We start from the raw sequence: 24,548 nt of genomic DNA on the forward strand, positions 1-24,548 counted from the left end.
GCTTTAGTGTGAAACAGTGATCCTGGGAAATCGGGGAATGAAAGAGCGAGACAAACAGACTAGCAGACAATCGGAGAGAGAGAGAGAGAGAGAGAGAAAGAAAGAGAGAGAGAGGGACGCAGGGGCCTGTCCCTCACCAGCCATCGCTGTCAGCTGCGTTGACGTTGACGCCGAAGTCCAGCAGGAAGCGCACGATGTGGTGGTGTCCGGCACACACGGCGTTGTGCAGCGGGGTGATGCCCTCGTCGTTCGGGGTGCTGGGGTTCTCCACCTGGGAAGAGCACAGCGACTGGGGGTTAAAGGAACAGCGATCAGACCACACCGGCCCCCGGGCCGCAGCGGCACACGCACAGCAGACGCACAGAGAGAGAGAGAGAGAAACGCACAGACACGCATACAGAGACGCAGAGAGAGACGCACAGACACGCATACAGAGACGCAGAGAGAGACAGACGCACACAGAGAGAGAGAGACAGACATGCACACAGAGACAGACACGCACACAGACGCACAGAGAGACAGACTCGCACGCACACAGAGACACATGCCCACAGACACAGAGAGAGACAGACACACAGACTGAGACACACGCAAACAAGCAGCCCTGAAAAGCAGATCGTAACAACAGTAATCAATCGGTGTTTCTGTTAGAGCCACAACCAACAACTCTTGATTGCTATGAACTATACTATGAGCGACTGTCGATTACTACTTCCATTAATCAGAAAAAACACGAGCGTGTGCATCTTCCCTGTCCCACCTCGACTCCGACTGAAAAGAGCTTGATTCGATCTGATTTTACGTGCTTTAAAAATGACATCGGCCAACGAAGCGCGGGAGGGAGACGTCAATTGGTGGGAACGCTTACCCGCACGTCTGACCACAAATAACTAGACAGAGCAAATACATACAGACAGACAACGGCCATCCATCAGCGGCTCTCCAGGTGGACCCAGCTAATCGACGCTGACATCCTTTGCAAACGATTTTTAATAATCAACGTTATCGATTTTGCAGAGCAGTTGCCGCAGCCCTAGTTTCTGTGTGCGTGTCTGCGTGTGCGTGTGCAGGACGCTGTACCTCGTAGATGATCCTCTGCACCAGGTCGAACTCGCCCTCCAGGGAGGCGTCCAGCAGCAGCGCCAGGGGGTTGAATTTGACCCGCAGCCCGTGGCCGGTGCGCTCCGAGTTCGGCTTCTTCAGGTTGGTGCGCTTGGCCTGCGGGGGGGCGGCGGGGGTTAGACGCACAGAGCAGACAGGGCACCGAGGCGGGACGATTCGAATCATAATACCATTCTAACATATATTCATCATGTATTGTTTTGCACTACGGTGACTCACCGTGGCCGTGGCCAGGGGGCCGGGCGCGGCGGGCGGGGGGGGTGTGCCGGCCTCCTCGGGGGAGCTGGCCTCGGGGATGGGGCTGGGCAGTGAGTCGCCGGGCGGGGGGGCGGCGGGGTTGTTGTTGCTGTCCTCGGTGGCGGCGACCGGCAGGATGGACAGCCCCGGCGTCGGCTCCTCGGGGGGAGGGGGCGGCAGCTGGTTGTCGTTGGCGTCCGAGGGGGGGGGCAGCAACGACAGCTGGAGGGGCTCGGCCGGCTCCGTGGCGGGAGGGGGCGGGGCCTGGCTGGGAGGCTCGGGCAGGTTGGCGTTGTCCATGTCAGCCAGGACGCCGCCCATGTAGTCGGGGGGGGGCCCGGGCTGGTAGAAGGGCAGGCCACTGCCCCCCCCTCCGCCACCGCCGTTCTCCATGCCCCCTGCCAGCGTGTTGAAGCGCTGGTACAGCAGCTTCTGGATGTTGGGGCCGCTGGGGCCCTCGGGCTCCGTGATGGAGCTGCGCTTCTTCAGGGGCCGCGGCGCGTTGGCCAGCTTCTTGCGCAGCGCCTCCAGGTCGGCGTCGCTCTGGTAGCGCAGGGGCGAGTGCACCATGGGCGTCAGCTTGGTGGGGCTCAGGGGCCGCGGGATGTTCTCCACGCTGGGGGGCGGGCCCTCCCCCGGCACGCACGGGCCCTCCTGCTCCCCCTCCCGAGGGCCGTCCCTCTCCATGCCCTCCTCCACCCCCAACGGCAACGGAGCCCCTGGTAGGAAGGGCAGCGGCGAGGGGGGGGCCGAGCTGGGGGGCAGCACCGGCTTCCCGTACACTGTGGATGGCAGGAGAGGACAGCAGTGAGGACATGGGGACAGACAGGAGAGGAGAGGACACAGGGACAGCAGTGAGGACAACATGGGGGACAGAGACAGCAGTGAGGAGTTCTGCCAGAGGTACAGGGTCAGGTGACACACAGAACCCCCCCGGCCCGTGTCGTACCTGCTTTGACAGCTGACTTGCTGTTGGGCTGGTAGGTCTTGGGCGGCACGGCCTGCTGCAGGTACATGTAGTAAATGGAGCTGGAGTTGACGGTCGGCGGTCCCTTGCGGGGGGACTGCGGCCGGGAGCCCTTGTCAGGGACAAAGGGCCGCACCGCCACGGCCAGGGGGGGGTCGGGCCGCGGCTCGCCCGGGGGGAACAGCGGGGAGCCGGCAGGCTGGAAGGTGGGGCTGGGGGGGACGGAGATGCGCTGCTGGATCTGCTGGGAGGAGCCGGGGGGCTGCGCCGCCCTCTGCCAGCCCCCCGTCCGCGTCAGACTGCCATCCCTGCGGCGCTCCAGCGAGGAGCAGGACCCGGCCGCCAGCAGCCCGGCGCTGGGGTAGGTGCCGTAGCTCGGGGGCAGCGGCTTGCACAGCGCCTACACACAGCACAACGACAGCCGGGTCAGTGTGGGTCTCAGCACAACTACTACTGACCCCACTGACCAATTACCCATGAGCCTCTAGGAGATTAGGTGTCCACTGCAATTGACTTATTCAGACATAAATCACAAGATCAGAGCTGGATATTGCAGATATTGGATCTGTACACATTGACACTGAGTTTCACCGCAACAGACGGGCGATCATCTGGGGGAGAGTGAGGTTCACCCACCTTGTCGGGGCCCGAGGCGGGACTGCCGGGCTTGGGCGCCGTGTCCATGCTGGACTCCTTCCAGTCCACGCTGGGCGGCTTCAGGGTGGCCGACACCTGCTTACTGAGGGCCGGCCAGTTGGCATCGCCGGCTGGAGGAAGAGCGACCAGAGAGAAAGAGTTAGAGAGAGAGTGGGATGGGGGGGACGGGGGGTTTCAGATCTATGCCAAGCACTGTCACTGTGGTGGTGCGCTGCTGCTCTGCTTCCTCTCCTCACCCTGAGGAGGACGTGGTCCGACCCCACCGTGGTCATGTGACACACCCCACCGCGGTCCGACCACGTCCACAACACAGGAAGGGTCACAGAATTACCGGAGAAAGACAAAAAGCCTCTGAACACACTGAGGGCATCGGAGGCCTGCCTTCCTGCCTGGACAGAACCAAACCAACCGAGACATCACGGCCCTGCCTGGCAAATCGGAAACATTGGTCTCGCTGTTTCAGTTTACAATTTCCATCCCTGGACCGGACCTGGGGACGCTGCTGCAGTGTGCTGGGAGAGCAGAGGAAGATGTGTGCACACATGTGGAATGGGGTCCAATATAAAAATGCCACAACCCACTTTTTAATATTAACACATCGTTCCTCTGCCTCCAACAGGGAGACGCAATCCAGACTCGGACGTCACGGCTATGACAGTGAATTCACTCGGTGGAGACTTTCAGAGACCAGTGAGAGCGACATGAGGAAACTGACATTTCAATAAGTGAATAAACAGAGACATCAGGAAGAAAGGAAATTAAACCCCTAGAACAGCCGAGCAAAGTCCCCGAACCACGTAGCACGGCTGCACTGGCAGCAATAATATGGCATTAGGGACGGGAATTTTCTATTCCTGGTCACTGTAAACTTTTTAATTGGATCTGAGGAGCAGCTAAGAGGCTTTTCACTCGAGCAGCAATTTCTGGTTTGCGGAAGAAAAAAATTAAAATAATAATGTTAGCAATCGGGTCCAAACGGTGGAGGGTTAATGGAAATTAATTATCTTCGGCCATATTAAAACGGCTCTGAAATGAGCAGCTTTCATTCTGTATCTTCCACTGTGCCGTTTGTGTCATCGTCCCACCCCACAAACGCACATCCTTGGGGGTGGGGGGCTCGTGACGTATGGATCTAATCCGCGGGATTATTTATTCTTCTCAGTGTACGACTATTACAGGATTCCCACACAGCAGTCGGAGGTTCTTGCCAGTGAGCGCGTGGAGCGACAGTCTCCGCTGAACCGCGTCATGTAGGGAAAGTGCGAATCACGAGAGGCGCCACCCTGCCTCCCCGTCTCACCTACTCCGCACCCCAGGCAGCCTCTCACGGCCCCGACACACAGGCCCTCCTCCAGCCGACACGGGACGATTCAGCCCCCAGTGGCTGAGCACAACACACTCTCACAGACGAGCAAAACAAGAACAAGGACTGACCCGTCTCTCCACGGCCGCCACCAACCCCCCAGCATTCACTCACCCGACCTGGACTGAAAGTGGGACTCGGGAAGCAGCCCCAGACCCCCAGCAGTGACCCGGAGCAGCGCACTGAACCAACAGGGCTGGAACCCAACACAGGGGCCCGGAGCACTGACCCCACTGCACTTCTACTCTCCTGCACACCGAACAAGTGTCAAGGACCCGGTGGCACCCGACCCGATCGCAGGAGAACCGGCTGAACACACAGTAGTCTGCAGAAACTACTCAGCAGGACCTAAGTGCCCGAGACCCGGCCCGACCCTGCGGTTCAGCAGCAGAAGAGTAAAGGAGAGAACAGCAGCAAGGAAATGCAATACAGTAAAACACAGTGACAAAGAAAATTCACTTCAAATTTACTGGGGGGGTAAATTTGACTGATGCAGAGATCAGGAGGGGGGTATGAGGGCACAGTGAACCTCATCGGAGCAGCACCGTGGCCTTCAGATCTGGAAATCAGCTGTTTAAATAAATGCTTCTTCAAACTCCCCTCCCTACTCCCGACTCTCTGCCTCTCCTGTTGTCTCTGGTCTTCCTTTAACCCAGCGGCCCCCAGCCCTGGTCCTGGAGGGGCCCCTACCCTGCAGGTTTGTGTTCCATCCGAGCTCTCAATTACTTAATTGTACCTTAATTGAACTAATTTCCTTTTATTTATTTTAAATAGTAGGGCTTTTAAGTATAACGTTGTATAAGGAACTTATTAAAGAATCAACTTTTATCGGTTATACAATTTAAAGTATAAGTTAAGTAATTAAGAGGTCGGTGGGGGGGTGCTGGCCGCTCGGTGATCAGGTTCAGTGCCCTATACCCAGGACTGCACCTGCGCACTCACAGGAAAGAGCGTCAGGCAGCGGGGGGGCCAGGTGTCCGAGCCTGATGTCGGACGGCTGTTGAGCGGCGGGGGGAGACGGCAGCACCGGGTCCACTACGATGTCTAAATCAGAGACCTTCCAAGGGCCGGGGGGCTTTCTCACGGCTCGCCCATCTGTCTCTGCCGGTGCCAGGCGCCCCGGGGCGGCACACAGACACACAGACAGACAGAAACAGGGATGGACAGCCAGCCGCCCCCACGACAGGAACAGCACAGAACAGAACAGAACAGCACAGAAAGAGGAAAAGAGAGAGGGAGGGAGGGAGAAGAGGAAGGGAAAGACAAAAGAATACAATGACAGAGATTAGAGAGGAGGAATAGAGGTGAAACGAAATTAAATAAATAAAGATAAAACTGAACTGAAGTGAAGTATGACAAGAGAGCGGAGGCAGGGTGGGGGGGTGGGGGACAATGTGCATCATCTCTTCTCTCTCCCTCCCTCCCTCCATCTGTCTACTCTCGCCCTGTCCAGGTCTCTCACGGGAAGCGGCCGGCGGGACTCACCGGATTTGGAGCGGGCGTGGCTGGCGGTGGCCGTCACCGTGAGGGACTGTGGCTTCAGAGTGTCCGCCTGGCCGGGGTAGCCGCCCCCTTCCTGCCTGCCCGGCGCGGGGGCCTGGCTGAAGGGCACCACGGCGGCCACGCGGCCCGAGCTGCCCGGCGCCGGCTGGGGGGAGGGTGTCCCGTTGATCCTGTTCAGCTGCGGGAGGAGAGAGAGGCCCGGTCAGCTGCCGTTACACCGGACAGAGGAAGAGTTCGCTCACTCGGGACCGGCCTCCCGTCCACGCTGACCCAAATGGGAACAATCACTCAGTCGTCACCCAGTGGCTGTTCCCTGCATCGTGCGAGCCCCCCCCGTGCTTTTGTACTCTTTAAACACAACCTGCTACGGGCCTGCAAGCTCTGGGTCACAGAGTCAGACACAAATCTAGTTCTCCGGCTGCGTCACTCCCACTTCAGAGACCCGCAGAATGAGGACTGAACAACAACATTGAAAACGTGTATTTAAGAGAGAAAAGAAACAGAAAGGAGGAACAAAATAGGTGGAAAGGAAAGCAAAGGAAAGCAAAGGAAGGGAAGGCAGAGAGAGAGAGAGAGAGAGAGACAGAGACACTCTTCTGCACCTCACAATTACATCAATCTACTCAACTGTCCACACAGACAGAGGGGACCCCAGAGGGCACAACGCCCTGGGGAGGGCAGAGAGGTGCCAAGAATACAGTGCCCGGGGCAGGGGTAAGAAACACAGAGCCCGGGGAGGGCAGGGGCGCAGGCGGTCCCTGCAGCGGTCTGGTCTTACGGGGATGTTCTCTTTGTGACGTGCCTCAGCTTTCTTCTTGTAGAGGCGCTGGCGCAGCTCCCCGATGCGCCGGTCCATCAGCGTCACCTCCATGTTGCGCTTGTTCAGCTGGTCCTTGTGCTGCTGCAGCTTGCTGTTCTGCTCCTGGTTCAGCTTGTTACGGATCTGGGATGCGGAGGAGGGGTGGAGGAGAGAGGGAGAGGGGCAGGAAGAAAGAGAGAAGGAGAGAAAGAGAGAGGTTTGCATTTTAATCAGATTTCGTTTTCACTTCTCTTTGCACTTCCCGTGTCACGCCGTGCCCGCCCTGTGCTGCATCATACTGCTGTGCCACACTAGCCCTGCCCCTGCCCCCGTACCTGCAGCTCCTGGTAGAGTTTGCGCAGCTCCAGCGCCGCCGCCCCGGTCACCTGGCCGCTCAGCGCCTGCAGGCCGTTCAGCTTCCCGCGGCGCAGGTCCTCCAGCTGCTGCGTCAGCTGCTCCACCTTCAGCACGGCCGACTGCAGCTCCTCCTGCTTCTCCTGGAACATGCTGTTGATGTGCTCGATCTCCGCGGCTGCAGGGGGTCAGACAGGGATCAGACAGGGACCCCGAGACACAGCTCTCAGAGGAGCGGGGCAGGGGGTCACAGGCAAGCACTGTCCCCGATCACCGACAATGCACACATTGTGCGTCCCTCAGGGGCTTCACACAGCACTCTCACACACACCAGCCCTGGCCTCACCAATATCTACAAGCTGGCCTAAAGCCCACAGTCCACCAGAACCCCACCACAGTGAAGATAAACAGCAGTGCGTCTGCGGACCCCCGCCTTCCTTCTCTCTCCCGGTTTGTCTCTCTCGCTGTTTCTGTGTCTCTGTGCTTCTCTCTCTCTGTCTCCCTGTCCCTCAGGGGGGCGTTTCTCCCAGTCTCCCCTGTCCCTCTCTCAGGACGTCTCTCCCTGTCCCTCTCTCAGGACGTCTCTCCCTGTCCCGCTCTCAGGGCGTCTCTCCCTGTCCCGCTCTCAGGGCGTCTCTCCCCTGTCCCGCTCTCAGGGCGTCTCTCCCCTGTCCCGCTCTCAGGGCGTCTCTCCCCTGTCCCGCTCTCAGGGCGTCTCTCCCCTGTCCCGCTCTCAGGGCGTCTCTCCCCTGTCCCGCTCTCTGTGTCTCTCCCCTGTCCCGCTCTCTGTGTCTCTCCCCTGTCCCGCTCTCTGTGTCTCTCCCTGTACACTCGCTCAGTGTAAACCCAGGCAGCGACGCAGGGATAATCCCATACACAACCCCCCCCCCCACAGCGTCTCCTGAGCCATTTGTTTTAGATTCCCTTTCAATGAGAAGGGGTGGTTGTGTCTGGGTGGGCGTGGCTCTGAACTCTTACTGCTTCGGACTGGAACGAAACGTCTCGGGACCTTCTGAGGCGGAAAGGGAATGGTTCCCATCTGGGGAGGATCAGGCCGGCCTCCGCTCTCTGGGGGGGGGGGGCGAACAGTCTTTCCAATCCGATTTGCTAATCCTGCTCTGGGGTCAGTAGCTTTTGCAGCTCACAATCAGCAGGAAGTGTTTCAATATCCCAGCTCAACACCCCCCACCAACAACACCACAGCTAGGACTCCCATCGACACGGCTGCACTGGGAGTGAAAGTGTGTGTGTGTGTGTGTGTGTGTGTGTGCGCGCATGCGTGTCCTAGTGTGTCGGTGCGAGTGCAAGAGCGTCAGTGCATGTCCCAGTGCGTCGGTGTGTGTGCGAGAGTCGACAGGACGTACACAGATTGCCGTTGATGACCTTGCTGTAGTCCACCTGGCCGCGCATGGCCCTGATCTTCTTCAGCTTGGCCTCCTGGCTGTCCACCCGGTCCTTGAGCCGCTGCAGTTTCTCCGTCTCGGACACGCTCTGCTGCTGCCGGCGCTCCTGCTGCTTCAGGAACCTCAGACGCTGCTCCTGAGGGAGAGAGGGGAGGTGAGAACAGAGGTTCGAGAGGAGGTGTAAGGGTTTGTGGTTTACTCTTATTGTCACGATGGTTTTGAGTAGACGCTTCTCGACTTACGTGGCATCGCCTCGTGTCGCCGGTCTCGGACTCAATTGACCCCCCCTTAACTAATTTTTTAATCAGTTGCCAAATTTACTGCATGTAGATTAAGTGCTTCATAATGCATAAACATTGAGCTTTATTTCACTTGTAACGAATATACATTCATCCGAGACGGTTGTATTTTGGTGTACTTGGATGTCAAAATGCGTACAGGGTGGCAGGTTTTGAGTAGCACATCACAACATATAATATATATGTTTATGCATTCATTGTACATTTCTTAATTGTTTTCTTATCATTTTAAACAAAGCTCATTCCTATCTATCTCCCGAGCCAGAGGAAGAAAACAAAACCCAGTACGGGCAACAACAGGAAACACCTGCGTGTGCGGCCTGGCAGACGTGCGGGCTCACACGTGTGTCAGAGCCCTCGCCACCGGGGGTCCACGTCCCGCACCTCCCGGGCCGGGCACAACCACCGGCACCGGACCAGCACTGGGCAACACGAAGCGGGTCACTAAGGGGCAGCTGTGACTCAGGTTTAAGCTAAACTAAACAGACTTTAGTTTCCCTGACATGTCATGTTGCAATGAGCAGTAAAGCTGTGTGTGTGTGTGTGTGTGTGTGTGTGTGTGTGTGTGTGTGTGTGTGTGTGTGTGTGTGTGTGTGTGTGTGTGTGTGTGTGTGTGGGGTGGGGGGGGGGAAACAGAGAGTGAGGGAGAGAGAGAGAGAGAGAGAGAGAGAGAGAGAGAGAGAGAGAGAGGGAGGGACAGAAGCTACGCGCTGGCCATCAACACCAGGAAGAGGCTGGATGCCAGATAAACAGATAAAGTGACGGACACCGCGCGCACGTACACCCCCGGGCAGGCAGAACAATGCACGACAACACACACACAGCATCGCAACAGCACAGCTTCACACAACGACACGGGCCGGAGACACTGAGGCTCCAAGTGCCCGAGAGAAGTTAGTTAGATTTGTGTCATTTACCTTCGGCCTGCGCAGCTCGTCTCGCAGCTTTCGAGGTCAGAGAGAAATCCCAGATAATGTCAGGAATGACAAACAAAAATCCTCCAAATCCCAGAAAACAAAAACAACTAAGCAAAACACTTCCAACAGCAGGAACACAAGCGGATGCAGGCGTGTAATAATTCAAATACTAATCCTGCAGGTTCTAATGATAATAAGTTTGCTAGGTTTGCGATGCTCACAGCCTCAGTCTTCAGCCCCAGAGAGGACTGACTCTCAGCCCCGCCTCTCAGAGGAAAATCACTGCGGTCTGGGTCCGGTTCCACCTCCTGTCCGACTCCTCGTCCCAATTAGGCCGCGCCTGCTCCCCTCTCCTCCCTGCTCCCTCCACCTCCCCTCTCCCCCAGTTCTCCCTGCAGCTGCACCTCTTCTCCGTATCTCACTTCCTGCGGCCCGCGGCTCGTTTCCTGCTGTTGTGCTCGGACGCCTGCGCACCCTGACTCAACTTCCCATCGAAAACAATCCCTGGGGCCGGCGCCGCCCAGCCCCCCGGTCCTCCAGAGACCAACAGCAACAAACCTCAACACTCCCACTGCAACAGGACGCCCCGCCACAACACCACGCACAAAAAGGAGCAGACACAAACACAGCAGTCAGATCGCCGGGCAGCAGAAGTGCCGGCAGGGGAAATCCTGTCGCCACATTGGCTTCGGAAGTGACAGGATTTACCGAGCCCGGACAACTTCTGCTTCCCGAAACGCACGCAGCTCTTACTCACAACAGTCTGCACACACATATACATTGTATCTAGCGTTCATGCTTTCCCCCACAGCCCTTCTATGACCGTCACACCAGCCACTGACTCCACATGGACTCCCGAGAGTTAGTGCCTGCTCAGTTTAGTGCGGTGCTGTGTCCTCGGCCACCCGGCCTACCTTGGCCACGAGCATCTGCTGCTGGGCTTCGATCTGCTGCTGCTGCCGACTGGCCATGTCCTGCAGCTCCGACAGGGTCAGCTCCACCCGCGGGTTGCCAACCTGAGAGAGGGAGAGAGAGAGAGACGGGTTACTGATTGACTGGCAGAGAGAGAGAAAAACTTAATAAACTGTGCCATCGGTTACCCTATTTTTTCCATGGTAAACTATACTTTACCACGTGTTTACCATGCTACACCATTAACAATACACTCACTGTATTATTACCACAGTACAATTGACTCTTGTAGAGGACAAAAGTGACACAGCCTCATATCTGGCCCTCAACACGTGACTCTCCTTGTTCCCGTATGAAGTTGCCTTCTCCCACACTTTGTTTCCATCTCTGGTCAGTCCAATAAAGCTTTTGAATTTGAACTTTTGCAAACAAAAATAGACATCAGCTGCTAAATGCCATCACTCTCACAGCACGGAGAGAGAGAGAGAGAGACTCCAGTACAGAGTGGAAATGCCATTACAGGCCTGGACAGGAAGCCAGTGGCCCCAGCAACGTCCTGCCATTGTGACAGGCTGCCGGTGGTGACCTCTACAGGAGACAGCTGCGAATCTGTCCCCCCCCCGCACCCCACCCCAAGCACTGCACCATAAACTGCATTCACTCTCACTCCATCCCCCCCAACCCCCACAACGTACAGCACAGACCCTCCCACCCTGGTCCTGTGGATGCCCCCCACATCCTTCCGGGCTCACGGAGGCAGTAACCGGATCGAGGGATCGCCAGCGTGGTTTGGAATGAGAACCAGGAGACGCGGCACTGCAGGGAGAGAGGGTGGGTGCCGACACAAGACCCCAGAGCACCGCACACAACCAGGCACACCACGGACCCCTGGGTGATCCACCACAGGGTCCCATGGAACAGGCCCGCGCTCTACATCACCGAAGAACGCCGGATCAACTAGAAAACTCACTTCTCTGTCCTCTCTCCCACTGAACCCTCACACTACATCAAAAAAACGGCTTTCTATTGAAAGACACACAACCGTGGACAGCATTCAGAGCATCAGACCAGTCATGGGATATTTCGGCAGCACGACGAAGACAAACAGAACCACCCCGGACCCCCAGCGCACAGACAGGACCAGCTCTTACCTCGGCCGGCGGCGGATCGGGAAGGCTCTGTCGCAGAACTATCATTTCGGTCCGTTTCTTTCAATTCACCGAGCGAGGAAGTGCGTCCTTCGAGTGCATAAAGAACAAATCCCAATTCCTAGAACGTCTGGAGCTGATGACCGAGGAGAGCGGCTCCGGCGAGATATGAATTACAATTCTACTGATCCTCTTGTGGTTCGTCCCGCTAACGCACTAAACACACGCTAATCAGGACTCAAACAGCCGCTTCCTGAAAGACCGAGTGCCAGTTCCAGTTTGCAGGTACATGCACTGAAACTTGACACGCTGGAGGGGGGAGGATCCTGCCTAAAAACAGGAAGGTCCAATGCCAAGCGCCAACAGGAAGTGTGTTCAGCGCTGGACATTACATCAGCATGGAGGACACCTGCAGACTCCTGCCACTCAATCACAATCACACACTGACTCACACACACGGCGGGGGCTGCTGGCCGCGCCAACATTTATTTCTATTGTCTTTTCAGTGGATACCGTTGCGATGGTGACTTCAGCGCACAGATTGAAGTCTCTTTAATGAGACACAGAGGAGGGAGAATCAAAGTGCGTCAGAGTGTGCGAGCGTCTGTGCATGCAGGACACGCTGACGCACTGGCACAGGAGAGACACGGTCACAGGCATGAGCTCATCTGGGTCCCGGACTTAGTGATTTAATGACGCACAGTGATGTGTGCTGTGTGTGTGTGTCTGTGAGAGTGTGAGAGAGAGAGAGTGTGTGTGCGTCTGTGAGAGTGCGTGTGTAGGATGATGTTTCGTGATGCTGGTGGGCCGGACCCTCGCCCTCGTAGTCACAGGGCCCGCATGCAGCCGACCCACACTCTGCGCTGCTGTAAACGCATTGGGTCACTCGCCGCCTGCAGCCAAATCTGTTTACAGATCGGCTAATGACATTCTTTTGCAATTGTTCCCCCCCCAGCTCGCTCTCTCTCTGCAGAAAATGAAGGAAGGTTTGCGCTTTGTCTGCATTTCCTATTTCTAGACATATTCCGGTGCATTTTTTTTCTCCTCTCTCACTCTCTCTGTGTCTTTTCCGAGGAAGAAGTCCTGCATTTGAACCCTCCGTGCTCTGTCTTCTCTCCGTCTGTCCCACATGGACACGGCGATGTCCAGCCCTGACCCGGCCGCCATGGCCCTGGCCACTCTCGGGCTCAGGGGCTGAGTGAGTCACAGCTGAAACCCTGCTCTCCCCTCGGAGGGAAGCAGACTGTGATTGAGTTCACCTCGGGCAGCAAACACACACTGTGCTGTTCTCCTCACCCTGACGGCCCACGGCTGTACGCTTAAATAACAAAAAAAACACTAACAGAATAAAACAAAGAACTCCTACAGTCTTAGCCCTGGCAGGCAGATACAGACTTGCTGACGATGTTTGAAAACACAGAAAACACCTTTAGTTTATTATCAAAAAGCACATTTAATCCTTAAACAGGAAAAAGTCCCCCCAGACAGGACGTCCCCACGGGGTCACTCTGTCAGGAGTTGCTGTCTTTGTGGGGACTAAACGAGTGACCCCTGACCTGAGTCTGACTCGCACTCAGACCATCCTGGTTAATAAAAATAAAAACACACAAACATCCTGCCAACGTCTCACACAGCAAACTCAACAGAAACACTCTCTGCCATCAACCCCCCTCTCCAAACATATTTATTCACTTTAGTGACACATTGGGTGGAGACCAGAACAATGCTACAGAGAGCTATGTTGAAGTGTGTTGTCCTTTATCGTATAATACTGTGCCGTACGGTACTGTGCAGTACTGCATAAATAACCTGATTGACAGTGACATCCAATGCCACAGCAAACTCCTAGAAACAAGTAGTGCGTTGCCCTAACAATAAGATGCAAAATAGATGGTTGTTGCCCTTTCAAGACTGAACACAACTAAGAAACCAAAATAAAGTAATACAAAAATTGCCCCACGTCCAGACACACAGAGGTATAAATACAGATTAATTCCTCTCGGCACATTTTACCCAGAGCCTGCACTTCACACACATTTCTGCCGTCGGTGGCCAGCGGTGGCCAGCGGAGGCCGGGAAGCGCCACACACATAACAGACCGGGCCGGACCTCCCCAGAACCAGCCCCCCATCTATGACTGTACCTGCTGCGCGTCCTCCCAGGTTATCCGGCAAGATCGGACCTTAATCTTACTGCATTGTCCTTCGGCGCTGAACTCCTGCACGGCTTCCACGTGTTTCCACTCCATCGTGCCGGCTACAGCTCCATTCCCCTCCCCGCCGACGGGAAAACGCATGCACACGTACGTCTGTGTGTCGTCGTTTGTCTTTCCCCCCTTTCAGTTTTTGTCTTTCAAGAGCCCGGTCAGAAAGGAGTCCAACCCAACGCAGATCGCCCTGACAGAAGAGTCCCAACTTCTGCTCCCGTCTCCCCGTCCCGCAGCCTCCGCTCACTGCAGCCCCGATCCGCCTCTCATCCACATAAATGCCATTTGTCTCTCTCCCCCCCCGTCCGGTGTCGATAGGAAAAACCCCGTCCCTGTGCGCTCATCAGCAATCAGCCAACAGAAAAGGCTAGTGGATTTCGCCGGCAGTCACAGACCTAATCAAGGCTAGATCAAGCCAGCTGTCAGATCTCATCAGCCTGACGCGTTGCACTTTTCATTTTCAGCTCAAAATGTTTACTGTAATGTTTCGATTTCCGAGAATCCGGCAGAGGGAGAAAAAAAAAGAGGAGGGACAAGACTGGGGAAAAAAGAATGAAATAAATAAAAGGCAGAGAGGAGCGCGTCGACATCAAGAGGAGAGACCGAATGTAACAAACGAGCAGTTAGCTCCAAAATGCTGCTGTCGGCTCGAATCTGTGGGGCTTTTTTCTGTGCGTGTCGTTTTGTTTCAGTTTTGAAGAGCCAGCACTTCTCCGCTGTGCGTTCCCCTCTCCTCTCTTCCACACACACTGCGGCGCATTCCCCCCACCGGCCCCCCGCCCCCGCCCCCGCCGTGACTCCCCACCGCCTGTCCGCCTGCCAGGGAGGGATTCACAGGTGCGCCTAACCAGGGCCAGATGAGTCCGCGCTTATACAAACACTCTTGCATATTACATCTCCGTCCCCCCTCAGTCCAACTCCGTCTCCTCACTCGCCACGGTAAGGCTGTCCACTCCAGGAGCCCCCCCACACCCTGGCTCACAGGGTCCCGGCTGACGACTGGATGCCAGGCCGGTGGCGAGATGTTTCCCGGGAAGTCGGAGTCAAGCGAGCGACTGCCAAGAAGCGAGAGAATCCAGGTGGGCGTGCGAGGATGGACGCCGGGGAGATGGGGGGAGGACGGATGCCAGGAGGCTGGCCGTGGCATCCTGCCGCTTCATCAACCCCCCCCTTCTCTCCTCCAGCGCAGCGAGGAACAGTGCTCCCCCCAGGGCATCACCTCCACCGTGCTCAGCTCGACTCCCGGAGGATCTCTCTCTCTCTCGCTGCGCTGTATACACTGAGTCACTCCTCATTGCATTACATTTTTTTGTGTTGTTCTTCTGCAGACTATTCTGAGCCAGAAATCACCACACACACACACACACAGAGTCTGGGCTTCATATGCTTAAACACTTTTGATCGTGGTTAAAAAATAAAAAAATAAAAAAATAAAAAAGCACAAAGCCTCTCATAACACTGAGTATATCGCAGTCCACTTGTATCAAATATTAATCCGCATCAAAATGATTAACAGTCACCAACAAAAGCACCTCCTTCATCCTCATGTGTGCATTTTCTGTCCACAGTTACGCAGAAAACCCGCAAATAATAACCACTCAGCACCAGGATGTGTCATCGTACACTGTCCTGGATTTTATTCAATCATACTGAAGACAAATCAGCAGAATTGTTGTTGTAGCGGCCTAAAATATTAATAAGACATGTAATAACCATGAAAATCAACACCACTGCCTGTGCAGGATTAACATAAACACACACACACACACACACACACACACACAACTACCTTCCCGCACAAAGAGAAGTAAATGCAGGAATGCGTCCGAGGCCTGGGGGTAAATTCCTGGCGGGTTTAGGGAAGAGATCTGTGATCGAAAATTATGTTGTTGTTTTCCGTTCCCTTTTAGACAAAAGCAAATCAAACACGAATATGAAAGCAGATGACCGTCTGGTCGGAGGAAGAGAACGGCTCTGTGACCATCTGTGCGCGTGTATGCGTGTACATGTGTGTGCGTGTAGATTCAGTCTCCAAAATTCCCGCAGTCAGTCGGTCTCTGAGTGGTCCGGTTTGTCCCAGAGTTGGCCTGAGCCATGTCCCACACGATGAGCACAACACAAACACAAGCGCAAGAGGCTGTACTGCGGCCACATCACCGCAGGCTTGGATTCAAGTTGCCTCTCTCTGCATATGGTGTGTGTGTGTCTGTGCGTGTCTGTGAGGGAAGGAGAGCAGGAGAGAGGAGGAGAGGAGGGTGAAGGGGACATGCTCTATGCAACCCAATTCCTGCTCAAATCAGACCCCGAGCCTCTCGCACACAGCCGAGAATTACCTCGTCCATCTCGTCTCACCTCCCCACCCCTTGCATGCCTTACACACACTGTCCCCCCTTCCTGTCCTCCAAGGGGACGACGCACATGCTTCTCCATTAAACTGACCCAGTTGTCCAAATACCAGCGCGGTTCTCCAGGGAGGTGTGCATTACAGCCCCACGCCTCCGAGCCCGGCCCCCTCAGGGCATGTGGAGAGGGTTGTTTACAAAGGAGAGTTCATCTTTCGAGAGACACACACACACACACACACACACACACACACACACACACACACACACACACACACACACACACATCCTGCTGTGTGTGGACCCAGACCGTGCCCCCCTAGGGTCGGCACAGATGACAAGCCGCTAGTGTTCTTCTCCGGTTAGTCCTGGATAAGCCGTTTGCCACTCCCGCGGCACACGCGCCAGGGGAGTCTGAGGTGGGAAACTTGGAAAGCCGACCGGGAAGCATTACCAAAACAAACCCAGCCGACTCGGGGGACGGACGGCTGCAAACCCAGCTGAGCACCGGGGCCGAGGACCTGCACACTGATGTAATATTTAGTGTAAACCAACAGACACATGCACACATACACACACAAGATACACATAGACACAAAGATACAATCACTGCCTTGCACACACACATTGCAAACAGACACTGAAACACACGCACACGCACACACAGAGGAGAGCTCTTACAGGATCCATGCCATCTCCGACAACCCGCGGACTTGGGGAGCGGCTTGGCGCCAACAGAGAAAAATCAGCGACCACGAGAGCCGAGGACAGGAGACCGTGTGTTACAGCGCGCTGCACTCCTGCGTCTCTAACGCGTTACATCGCTGTGGCCATATACCCCCGACCCCAAGAGCGCAAGACTGTCCAGCTGGAGAAGGAAGGGGAAGGCGGGGGGGAAGCAGTCTCCCGGGCACAACACACTGGGTCCGCGGCACCGATCACCGGATGGGTGCCGAGAGCGGCAGAAAACTGCGTATCAGGAACCCTAATAATCGCACAAGCCGGTCACAGGGGCGGCCAAGAGCTCCCGACCCCCAGATGGAGAATTCAGCAGTAGAGTGCAACACACAACGTGAAGAAAGTGCCTGTGAAATATACACATGCCTTCCTCTGGGGCAGTTCCTCGTTACCAAAACAGGATGACTCTCCAACCTTCCCTGTTTTTGTTTTCCTTTTCCTAAATCTCCCCATGCAGAATCTAATCTTCGAATAAATCCCACAAAAGTACAGACTGCAGTCGAGAGGGGCAAAATAAAACCAAAACAGACTCTGACTGCGACTCGCCACACCCCCGGCCAGGGCAGACGGAGCTCATAATGACAGGTGTACCACACTTAAACACCGGGGCGGACCGGCTGGGCAGCGCTGAACCTGTCATTGGCCCGTCTGACCCCGAGACTCCCCAGCGAGATTCCCTTTCCCAACGGTTTGGAAAACAAGGTGAAGAAACAGACACCGTCCTGCGTTATTTATGTGTTTAGGATCTCTGTAGGAATGGCAGGAGTATCATATGAGGAATATGTCAAGAATCTACACTCAGATTCGCCCCAGGGCAGAACTGTGTGCCGTCTCGCCCCGCAATCCCATTGAGGACTTTCGCTTTTTAAAGTGAAACACACACACACACACCATTAGATTTCTAAATTAAGCACTCAAAACACACGCGGACGGAGAAGCGAGTGGCTGTTCTGTGGGTTCGACAGGGAGGAACGCCAGAAGGCACCACCTATGCCCCGTCCCACAACGAGCCCCCCATGCAGCCCCCTTAGCGGGTGGGCGAGGACAGCGAGGGAGCGTGACAGAGGAGAGCACGCTGGGGGGAGGGAAGACAGACATCACCACAAGACGGGGAGACCGGGGCATTGCTCATGCACCTCCACACAAACTACAAACACACACCTTCACGTGTCCCATTGTTGGACGGCACACGCTTCACGGCTCAGGCCAGGGCCCGTGAAGGAGGGCTCCAGACGAAAACACCACAACAGTTCAAGTTTAAATAAATGGAACAATACAATAGTTAAACAAAACACGCATCTTCTGTGTGCCACGGAACGACCCCCTTCCCTCGGTTCCCCCCGCCAGTCGGGGTCTTACCTCTAGACCCGCGCACATTGTGCCGAATCACAGAGCATGGTGTTCGGGGCTGCCTGGGGCCAGGAGACGTGCTCTGCCTCCACAGACGAGAGCTGCGAGTGACAGCAGTACGGCACACTCCCACACAACAAGCCGCCCCCGGCAGCCAGCAGATAATGATGGCTGTAATCCTCTTACCGGGTTATGTCATGAAATTGGTGTAATCCTGAAAATTACAGCGGAAAGCCGGGGCCAGATGACAGAGCGCCCCGAGGGTTAACCACGGGCACAATAACAACAAAGATCAGTGTGTTATTGTATCCACACATGAAAACAACACAACAGGACAAACCCTCTGCCGAAGACCCACCACCACACTGACGGGTACGATTACGTCTGATTGGCACCTGTTGCTCCGGGATTTTAACTGTCAAGTTGCCGTAGTGCAATGAAAACAAACACACAGATAAGAGCTGGACAGAAACATGCCGGACATCAATAGAGAGTAAAGCCAAAATAAAGAAACCGCACCCAATAGTCCGATAGTCAGCCCCAGTGCTGTATTGTTGCTGTGTGTCGGTGCTGAACCTGGTCCAAAAAGAGCAGGGTGCTGCTCTCGGGTTAGGGCTGAAGCTGCCCTTTGCGTCATCACAGGGAAGTAACCGCGCCAAGCCGGTGCTGCCCCCCTCCCCTAACCCCAATCTCAGTTGGACTGTGTTCACGACGCATCGCTCGTCTGTTTGTTTTTAATCGGAGCGAGGACAGCTTGCACAACACGCATTCCCTCGCTCTATTTAACCGCTGCTCCTGCCTCAGCGCCTCGGCGGGACACAGGGCACACAAGAGCACAGCGCCCGGCGGGACGCGGGGCACGCGAGAGGACGGCACCCGGCGGGACAGCAGCCACCGCAGAGAGGGCATCACTCCGACTCGTGCCTCCATCTGACACGGCCCCGTCAGGCACAACGAACACCTGAACAACACGCCTGACTGGATGGACACTCATGAACTCTCCTGCCTCCCCCACACTTCCCACACAGAGAGCCCATCTGGCATCCAATGGAAAGGAAAAAAGGTTTAATGAATACAACTAAAAATACAACTGAGCTCATTTTGATCCCATCGTTTCATCTTTCTTTGTGTGTCCACCGCCCCCACCGACAGGTAAAGCAGCATCTCCTGGAGGTCTGTGAAGCCGATCGGCGCGGTGAGGCCAAACAACAACAAACGCAACACGAAATCACGAACATCTGAATTTGTGCCTAATTGGAGCATCACAGGATTCTCTTTTCGCTAAAATTGTTTTTTTTCTCCTCCCCCCCCAGGGTGAAATTAGTTTCGCTCCAATAGGTTGTCTCAACTGAACATGGCACAGTTCCCCCGCCCTCGCTGCCGATGTTAGACACGAGAGAGCAGCAGATCTGAGACCAGGGGGCTTCAATCCCAGCTGTGGGGGGGTGTACACAGTAGAGCCGTGCACCAAACCTGGTTTCCCCTGGGTCTAGCCTTGGTTTTAACCCAACAACAAAGCTGCCGAGCAACCGATTGTCCACCTACCCCATTCTCGCAGTGCTTCTCCCCCGGTGGACTCACGCCATTCCTCCGGTTGGACTGCTCCTGGGCCTGCTGGACACCTGCAACATCATAACAAGGAGAGTGAGCGAGACACACTGGCCAGGACACAAACAAACACACCAAACGAAAGACAGAGGGAGAGATGGAGGTGGACGGGAAGAGAGCAGACCCAGAGGCTGACTGACAGGTCCAGACTGACTGACAGAGAGACAGAGACAGAGAGGTGGAAAAAGCCATGAAAGTCTATAGGTACAACTGGCAGACCCCAGGCCCTGGCCTGTGTCGGGGGGCTGCAGGGTCTCTCTGAGGGGCAGCAGTGAGAGGGAGCTGGAGCAGACAGCCCTTAACCTGACACCTGCTTAAGGAGCTCACCCCCCCAGTAATCCTGGCAGAGAGCCGGAGCCCAAACACAGCCCTAAGCCCCACACCTCGGCCCCGGCCTTTCTGCGGATTAAACCGAGATCAGAATCTCAATACCAGGGGTGACAGCTTTCACTCTCACAGCGAAATGCGCACCCCACTTTCTGAACTCCTTACGCACACAGCAGTGGCACTAAACAGGCCTGCTTTATGTAATGGCTTCCCAAGGCCTCTTTTCTTTCCATCTTCCTCCTTTTCCAGTAAACAGGACTTATGTATACCGATGAACTTGGCAACCGTGGAGAATATCTGCCCACCCGAGTGGAAGCACCTCAGAGGGGTCGCGCCTCCCAGTGCCAGGGCTGTGCAGTGCTGTGGCACCGGCCTGTCGGGGGTGCTGGTGTGCACAGTGTTAACACAGCTGCCACACACAGCCCACTCTCCCTGAAGTACAACTATTATTTTACACTTATAACAATAGAGTCGGCAACTACATGTATTTTTCCCCAAAGGCTGTAAAGTTACTGCGCATGTGAACCACACACAGACATACAAAACAGACACACACAGCCAGCGTGAGACACACACACACACAGACACAGCCCGATACACACACACACACACAGACCACCCGCCCAAAACACACAAACAGAGCTTTACACGTCCGCATGATTTCTGGAGACCCTTTCTTGAACACACAACATGACAAAGGGATAGCGCAACAACAGCTCGTATCCTCGGTCTGGGACACACATAATCCCAGGTTATGATTCTCTCCGCCGCTTTTATCATCCATCTCCTTCAGAAAAACAACAAGACATAGGAATGCGTGCAGGCGTACCAGTCTCCATGAGCAAACCGCACACGCTACAGCCAACCAGCCCAGACACCCAGCACCGCCGGATCCCCGCCGAGGTCCAGTCAGGGGCCAGGTGCGTCGGCCGAGTACCGGGCGCGCTCCTCAGTTCGATCGGATCCGGCGGCGGAACCCTGCTGTATCTCCGCGGACGCCTCGGACACTGCGCTCTCTTACATGTGAAGCTTTGCGAGTCTAAGCAAGTTCACATTTCACACATGCTTGTGAAAAACAAAACGCGCAAAAAAAAAAAAAAAAAAACACCCCCTGGAGCGACGCAAGCCTGAAAACCGACCAAAAAACCCCAAAACAAAACCTAAGCCCTGCGTCGTCCCGGGCAGAGGGAGACGTGTCAGAATCCGAAATATAACTCAGAAAGAGCGGCTATGTGTGTGAGAAACGCGTCTCCAACAGAGGAGCAGGGTGGGGGGGGGATCTCCTCCCACCGAGGACAGACGCCCCTCTGTGTCCCGCGCTCGTGCCTGTGTCGCTACTTCATGGGGCTTTTAATAGCACAGACCGCACCGGATCGGCAGCTGTAAGAGCCCCGTTGTCCTCCCGGTCTGGAGGTGACATCACACCCTGTGTCACCACCAGCTCCACACAAATACATGTTGACATCAGCTCTGGATCGTGGCGTGTTGTTATGGTCGTTGTTTTTGTTTTTCTTCCTTCATTCCCTCTCCTTGTATGTGTGTGTGTGTGTGTGTGTGTGTGTGTAACGTGTCATTAACTGGCTAAAAATAGCTGCTGGTTCGCCTGGTTCACCGCGGCGTTATTCTTGCCGGATTGGCTTTGAGCGTGCCGAGAATTACAGATGTGCGATTGTTTTCTCTCCGAGGCCCAACCTTTAACTTCATCTCTCTTTGCCCCCCTCACCCCTGCCGGGGGGGAACAGAAATCACGAAGAACAGACGGAGAGAAAAGGCGGCCGCACGCACTCACCCTGCTCGCTATTGTCCGTCGGCGATTCCTCGTGGCGCAGGAAAAACTTCACTTCCGGTCTCCGAGGGCCCCACTTCTGCAGGTGTTCGTACATCATGTGGTCGAAGGGGATTGCTCGTTCTGCCAGAGAGAGGGAGGGAGAGAGGGAGAGATAAGACAGCAGCCACACTTTGAGCTGTTCGCCTAACTGAATTCAGCCTCTCTGCTGAGCGAGCAATTAAAATCTAAAATACGGCATGGCTGTCGGCTGCCCTTCCCTTCTCACTCTCTCTTTGCAGGTTAAAGAGAAAAACACACTGAAAAATTGCTGCCTCATGTGTTTCTTATTCAGATTCTATTTTTTTTCCTACATCATGTTCAGATCCTGCCAGCAGAGAGAGCCAGGCGTTGTGGTTAACTATACTGCACCTCTCCCTGCTTTACCACGCTCTCACCATGTTTATCTGGCCGTTGTAGTTCTTTTGTCACGCTCTTCCACAGCCCGGCACCTGCATCCACACAATTAAATCGTCCGTTTAATTGGCCGGGCCCACTGTAGGAACAGGTCGGCTTTCTGTCAATTAAATCAGGAATCGACCTCTTTAACGACTGTGGTTTTAAAAAGCAAATCGATGCAGAGAGCAAACTTGGGAAAAGTGGGCTTTGCTGACCGGAGACTCCTTACACGAGAGAGAGAGAGAGGGAGGGAGGGAGAGGGAGTAACAGAGAGAGAGAGAGAGACGAACAAAAGAGCGTCAAGCAGCAGAGCCATTAACAGTCACTGGTAGCCGGAGGGAAGGAGAGAGAGAGAGTGTGCTTCACTACGGGGACAATACGGCAAGAACAGAGGGCCAAAAGAGCAAAAATGAAACAATAACAAAGACTATACACCTCCCCAGGCCTGCCACCTCCTGCCCTGAGAAGTGAAGGTGTTCTGGGTCTGACAGAGCGGTGAGATGAAAAGCTGTGGAAAGTGAGGACGAACGATTCTGACAACAGGACAGAGAGAGAGCTCTCAAGGTGAACGAGACGAGAGCCCCCGGCACAGCGCTGACTCACCGCCCCCCCAGAGACGACACGGCAGGCATAGAAAGAGGGGAAGGCGAAGACGGGAGCGAGGGAGAGTAGGAGCAGGGGGCGAGGGGGCCGAGCTCTTCGGTGAGTCACAGGGCCTGGGGGGCCGACCGTCTCCCTATGAGGAATTCCCCCACACACACACTAGACAGGTGAATCACCCCCCTGTGCCAGAGCTTCAAACACCTTGACATTCCTCTATAGAGAGTTTACACAGCCATGAGATTGAACATCAACGGTCATCGTCTCAGAGACTCACACACATACACACACACAGTCACAGACGCACACACAGAGCCACACACACACACAATCTCTCACACCATCACAACAATCACACACAATCTCAGGATGGCAGTGCATCATTAGCCTCGAACATCACAGCGAAACCCGGTCGCAGAGAACTACAAGCACACAAAAGCTCCCAATAAAAATACTGAAGAAAAAAATAATAGATACTTGATAACAGCACCTCTTCCCTCAGTCTTTGGGACACGAGCTTCCCTGCTAGACTGAATCAGAAGCTCAAAAAACAGGCACACAACCTGGGTCACAGGACCAGGAGCGCACGGACCCAGTGGGCCTCTGCTCGGCGCCGTGCGGTCCGGTGTGCTTCGACTCCAGCGGAAGAGTGGGAGAGCGGACGGATTGAATGTTTTCCCCAGTAGGGTGAGGAGGGCAGTTTGGGCTGGGTGGTCCTGGGTGGGCCAGCCAGCACTCTGAGTCATCCCTGACATCTGCACTGAATAAACCCCCCTCACAAACACCAGCTGCTGCCCCACCCAGGTGGACAGGGGGGTGGGGGGGACTGATTCTACTCTAGACGCATGTCTGGGGGTCTGAGCAGCGCAGACACAGTGATCCCGTTTCTCCTGCTGTGGATTATAGGGGGGCTTGTGAGGGAGACCTCCCTGTGTCTGGGACAGAGTGGGTGGGGTTGTCTGTGGTGTGTTTGCGTGCGTGCGTGTGTGTGTGTGTGTGGTGTGTTTGCGTGCATGCGCGTTTGCGTGTGTGTGGTGTGTTTGCGTGCGTGTGTGTGTGGTGTGCTTGCGTGCGTGCGTGCGTGCGTGTGGGGTGTGTGCGTGCGTGCGTTTGCGTGCGTGCGTGGTGTGTTTGCGTGCGTGCGTGTGTGGTGTGCTTGCGTGCGTGGTGTGTTTGCGTGCGTGCGTGTGCTTGCGTGCGTGCGTGTGTGGTGTGCTTGCGTGCGTGTGTGTGTGGTGTGCTTGCGTGCGTGCATGTGCTTGCGTGCGTGAGAGATTGTGTGTGTGTCTGTGGTGCGTTCACATGTGTGCGAGAGAGTGTGTGTGTGTGTCTCTGTGGTGTGTTTACGTGCGTCTGTCTTGTGTGCGTCAGGCAGTGAATTCTGGCCCCAACACACAGGGGCAACAGCTGGGCCTCTGTGTCTTTTTAATAGATAAAATTATGGTTTAATTTATGTTACATTACACAAATTA

The 24,548-nt window shown here is 55.3% G+C and overlaps 1 protein-coding gene across 17 annotated transcripts in view; it reads right to left on the reverse strand.

Annotated features, from left to right (window-relative positions):
- The window catches only part of ppp1r13bb (protein phosphatase 1, regulatory subunit 13Bb), a 47,207-nt gene that overhangs the window by 7,157 nt on the left and 15,502 nt on the right, over window positions 1-24,548 (reverse strand). For 6 of the 17 annotated variants that reach the window (XM_066694004.1, XM_066694005.1, XM_066694003.1 and 3 more), the window contains 13 exons: window positions 22,042-22,161; window positions 19,863-19,939; window positions 10,536-10,637; window positions 8,367-8,541; window positions 6,984-7,180; window positions 6,628-6,792; window positions 5,832-6,027; window positions 5,289-5,447; window positions 2,963-3,093; window positions 2,309-2,726; window positions 1,342-2,141; window positions 1,081-1,218; window positions 138-289 (listed from right to left, as the gene is read on the reverse strand). In XM_066694004.1, the coding sequence (XP_066550101.1) occupies window positions 138-289; window positions 1,081-1,218; window positions 1,342-2,141; window positions 2,309-2,726; window positions 2,963-3,093; window positions 5,289-5,447; window positions 5,832-6,027; window positions 6,628-6,792; window positions 6,984-7,180; window positions 8,367-8,541; window positions 10,536-10,637; window positions 19,863-19,939; window positions 22,042-22,161 (2,830 nt within the window). Of the gene's footprint in view, window positions 1-137; window positions 290-1,080; window positions 1,219-1,341; window positions 2,142-2,308; window positions 2,727-2,962; window positions 3,094-5,288; window positions 5,448-5,831; window positions 6,028-6,627; window positions 6,793-6,983; window positions 7,181-8,366; window positions 8,542-10,535; window positions 10,638-11,684; window positions 11,951-13,824; window positions 14,065-19,862; window positions 19,940-21,081; window positions 21,332-22,041; window positions 22,162-22,475; window positions 22,579-24,548 lie in introns of those variants that run through there. The other 11 variants (XM_066694008.1, XM_066694001.1, XM_066693999.1 and 8 more) reach the window with 11 other exon arrangements.

Source organism: Amia ocellicauda, chromosome 21 (assembly GCF_036373705.1).
Source record: "Amia ocellicauda isolate fAmiCal2 chromosome 21, fAmiCal2.hap1, whole genome shotgun sequence".
In the NCBI taxonomy this organism is placed as follows: domain Eukaryota; kingdom Metazoa; phylum Chordata; class Actinopteri; order Amiiformes; family Amiidae; genus Amia; species Amia ocellicauda.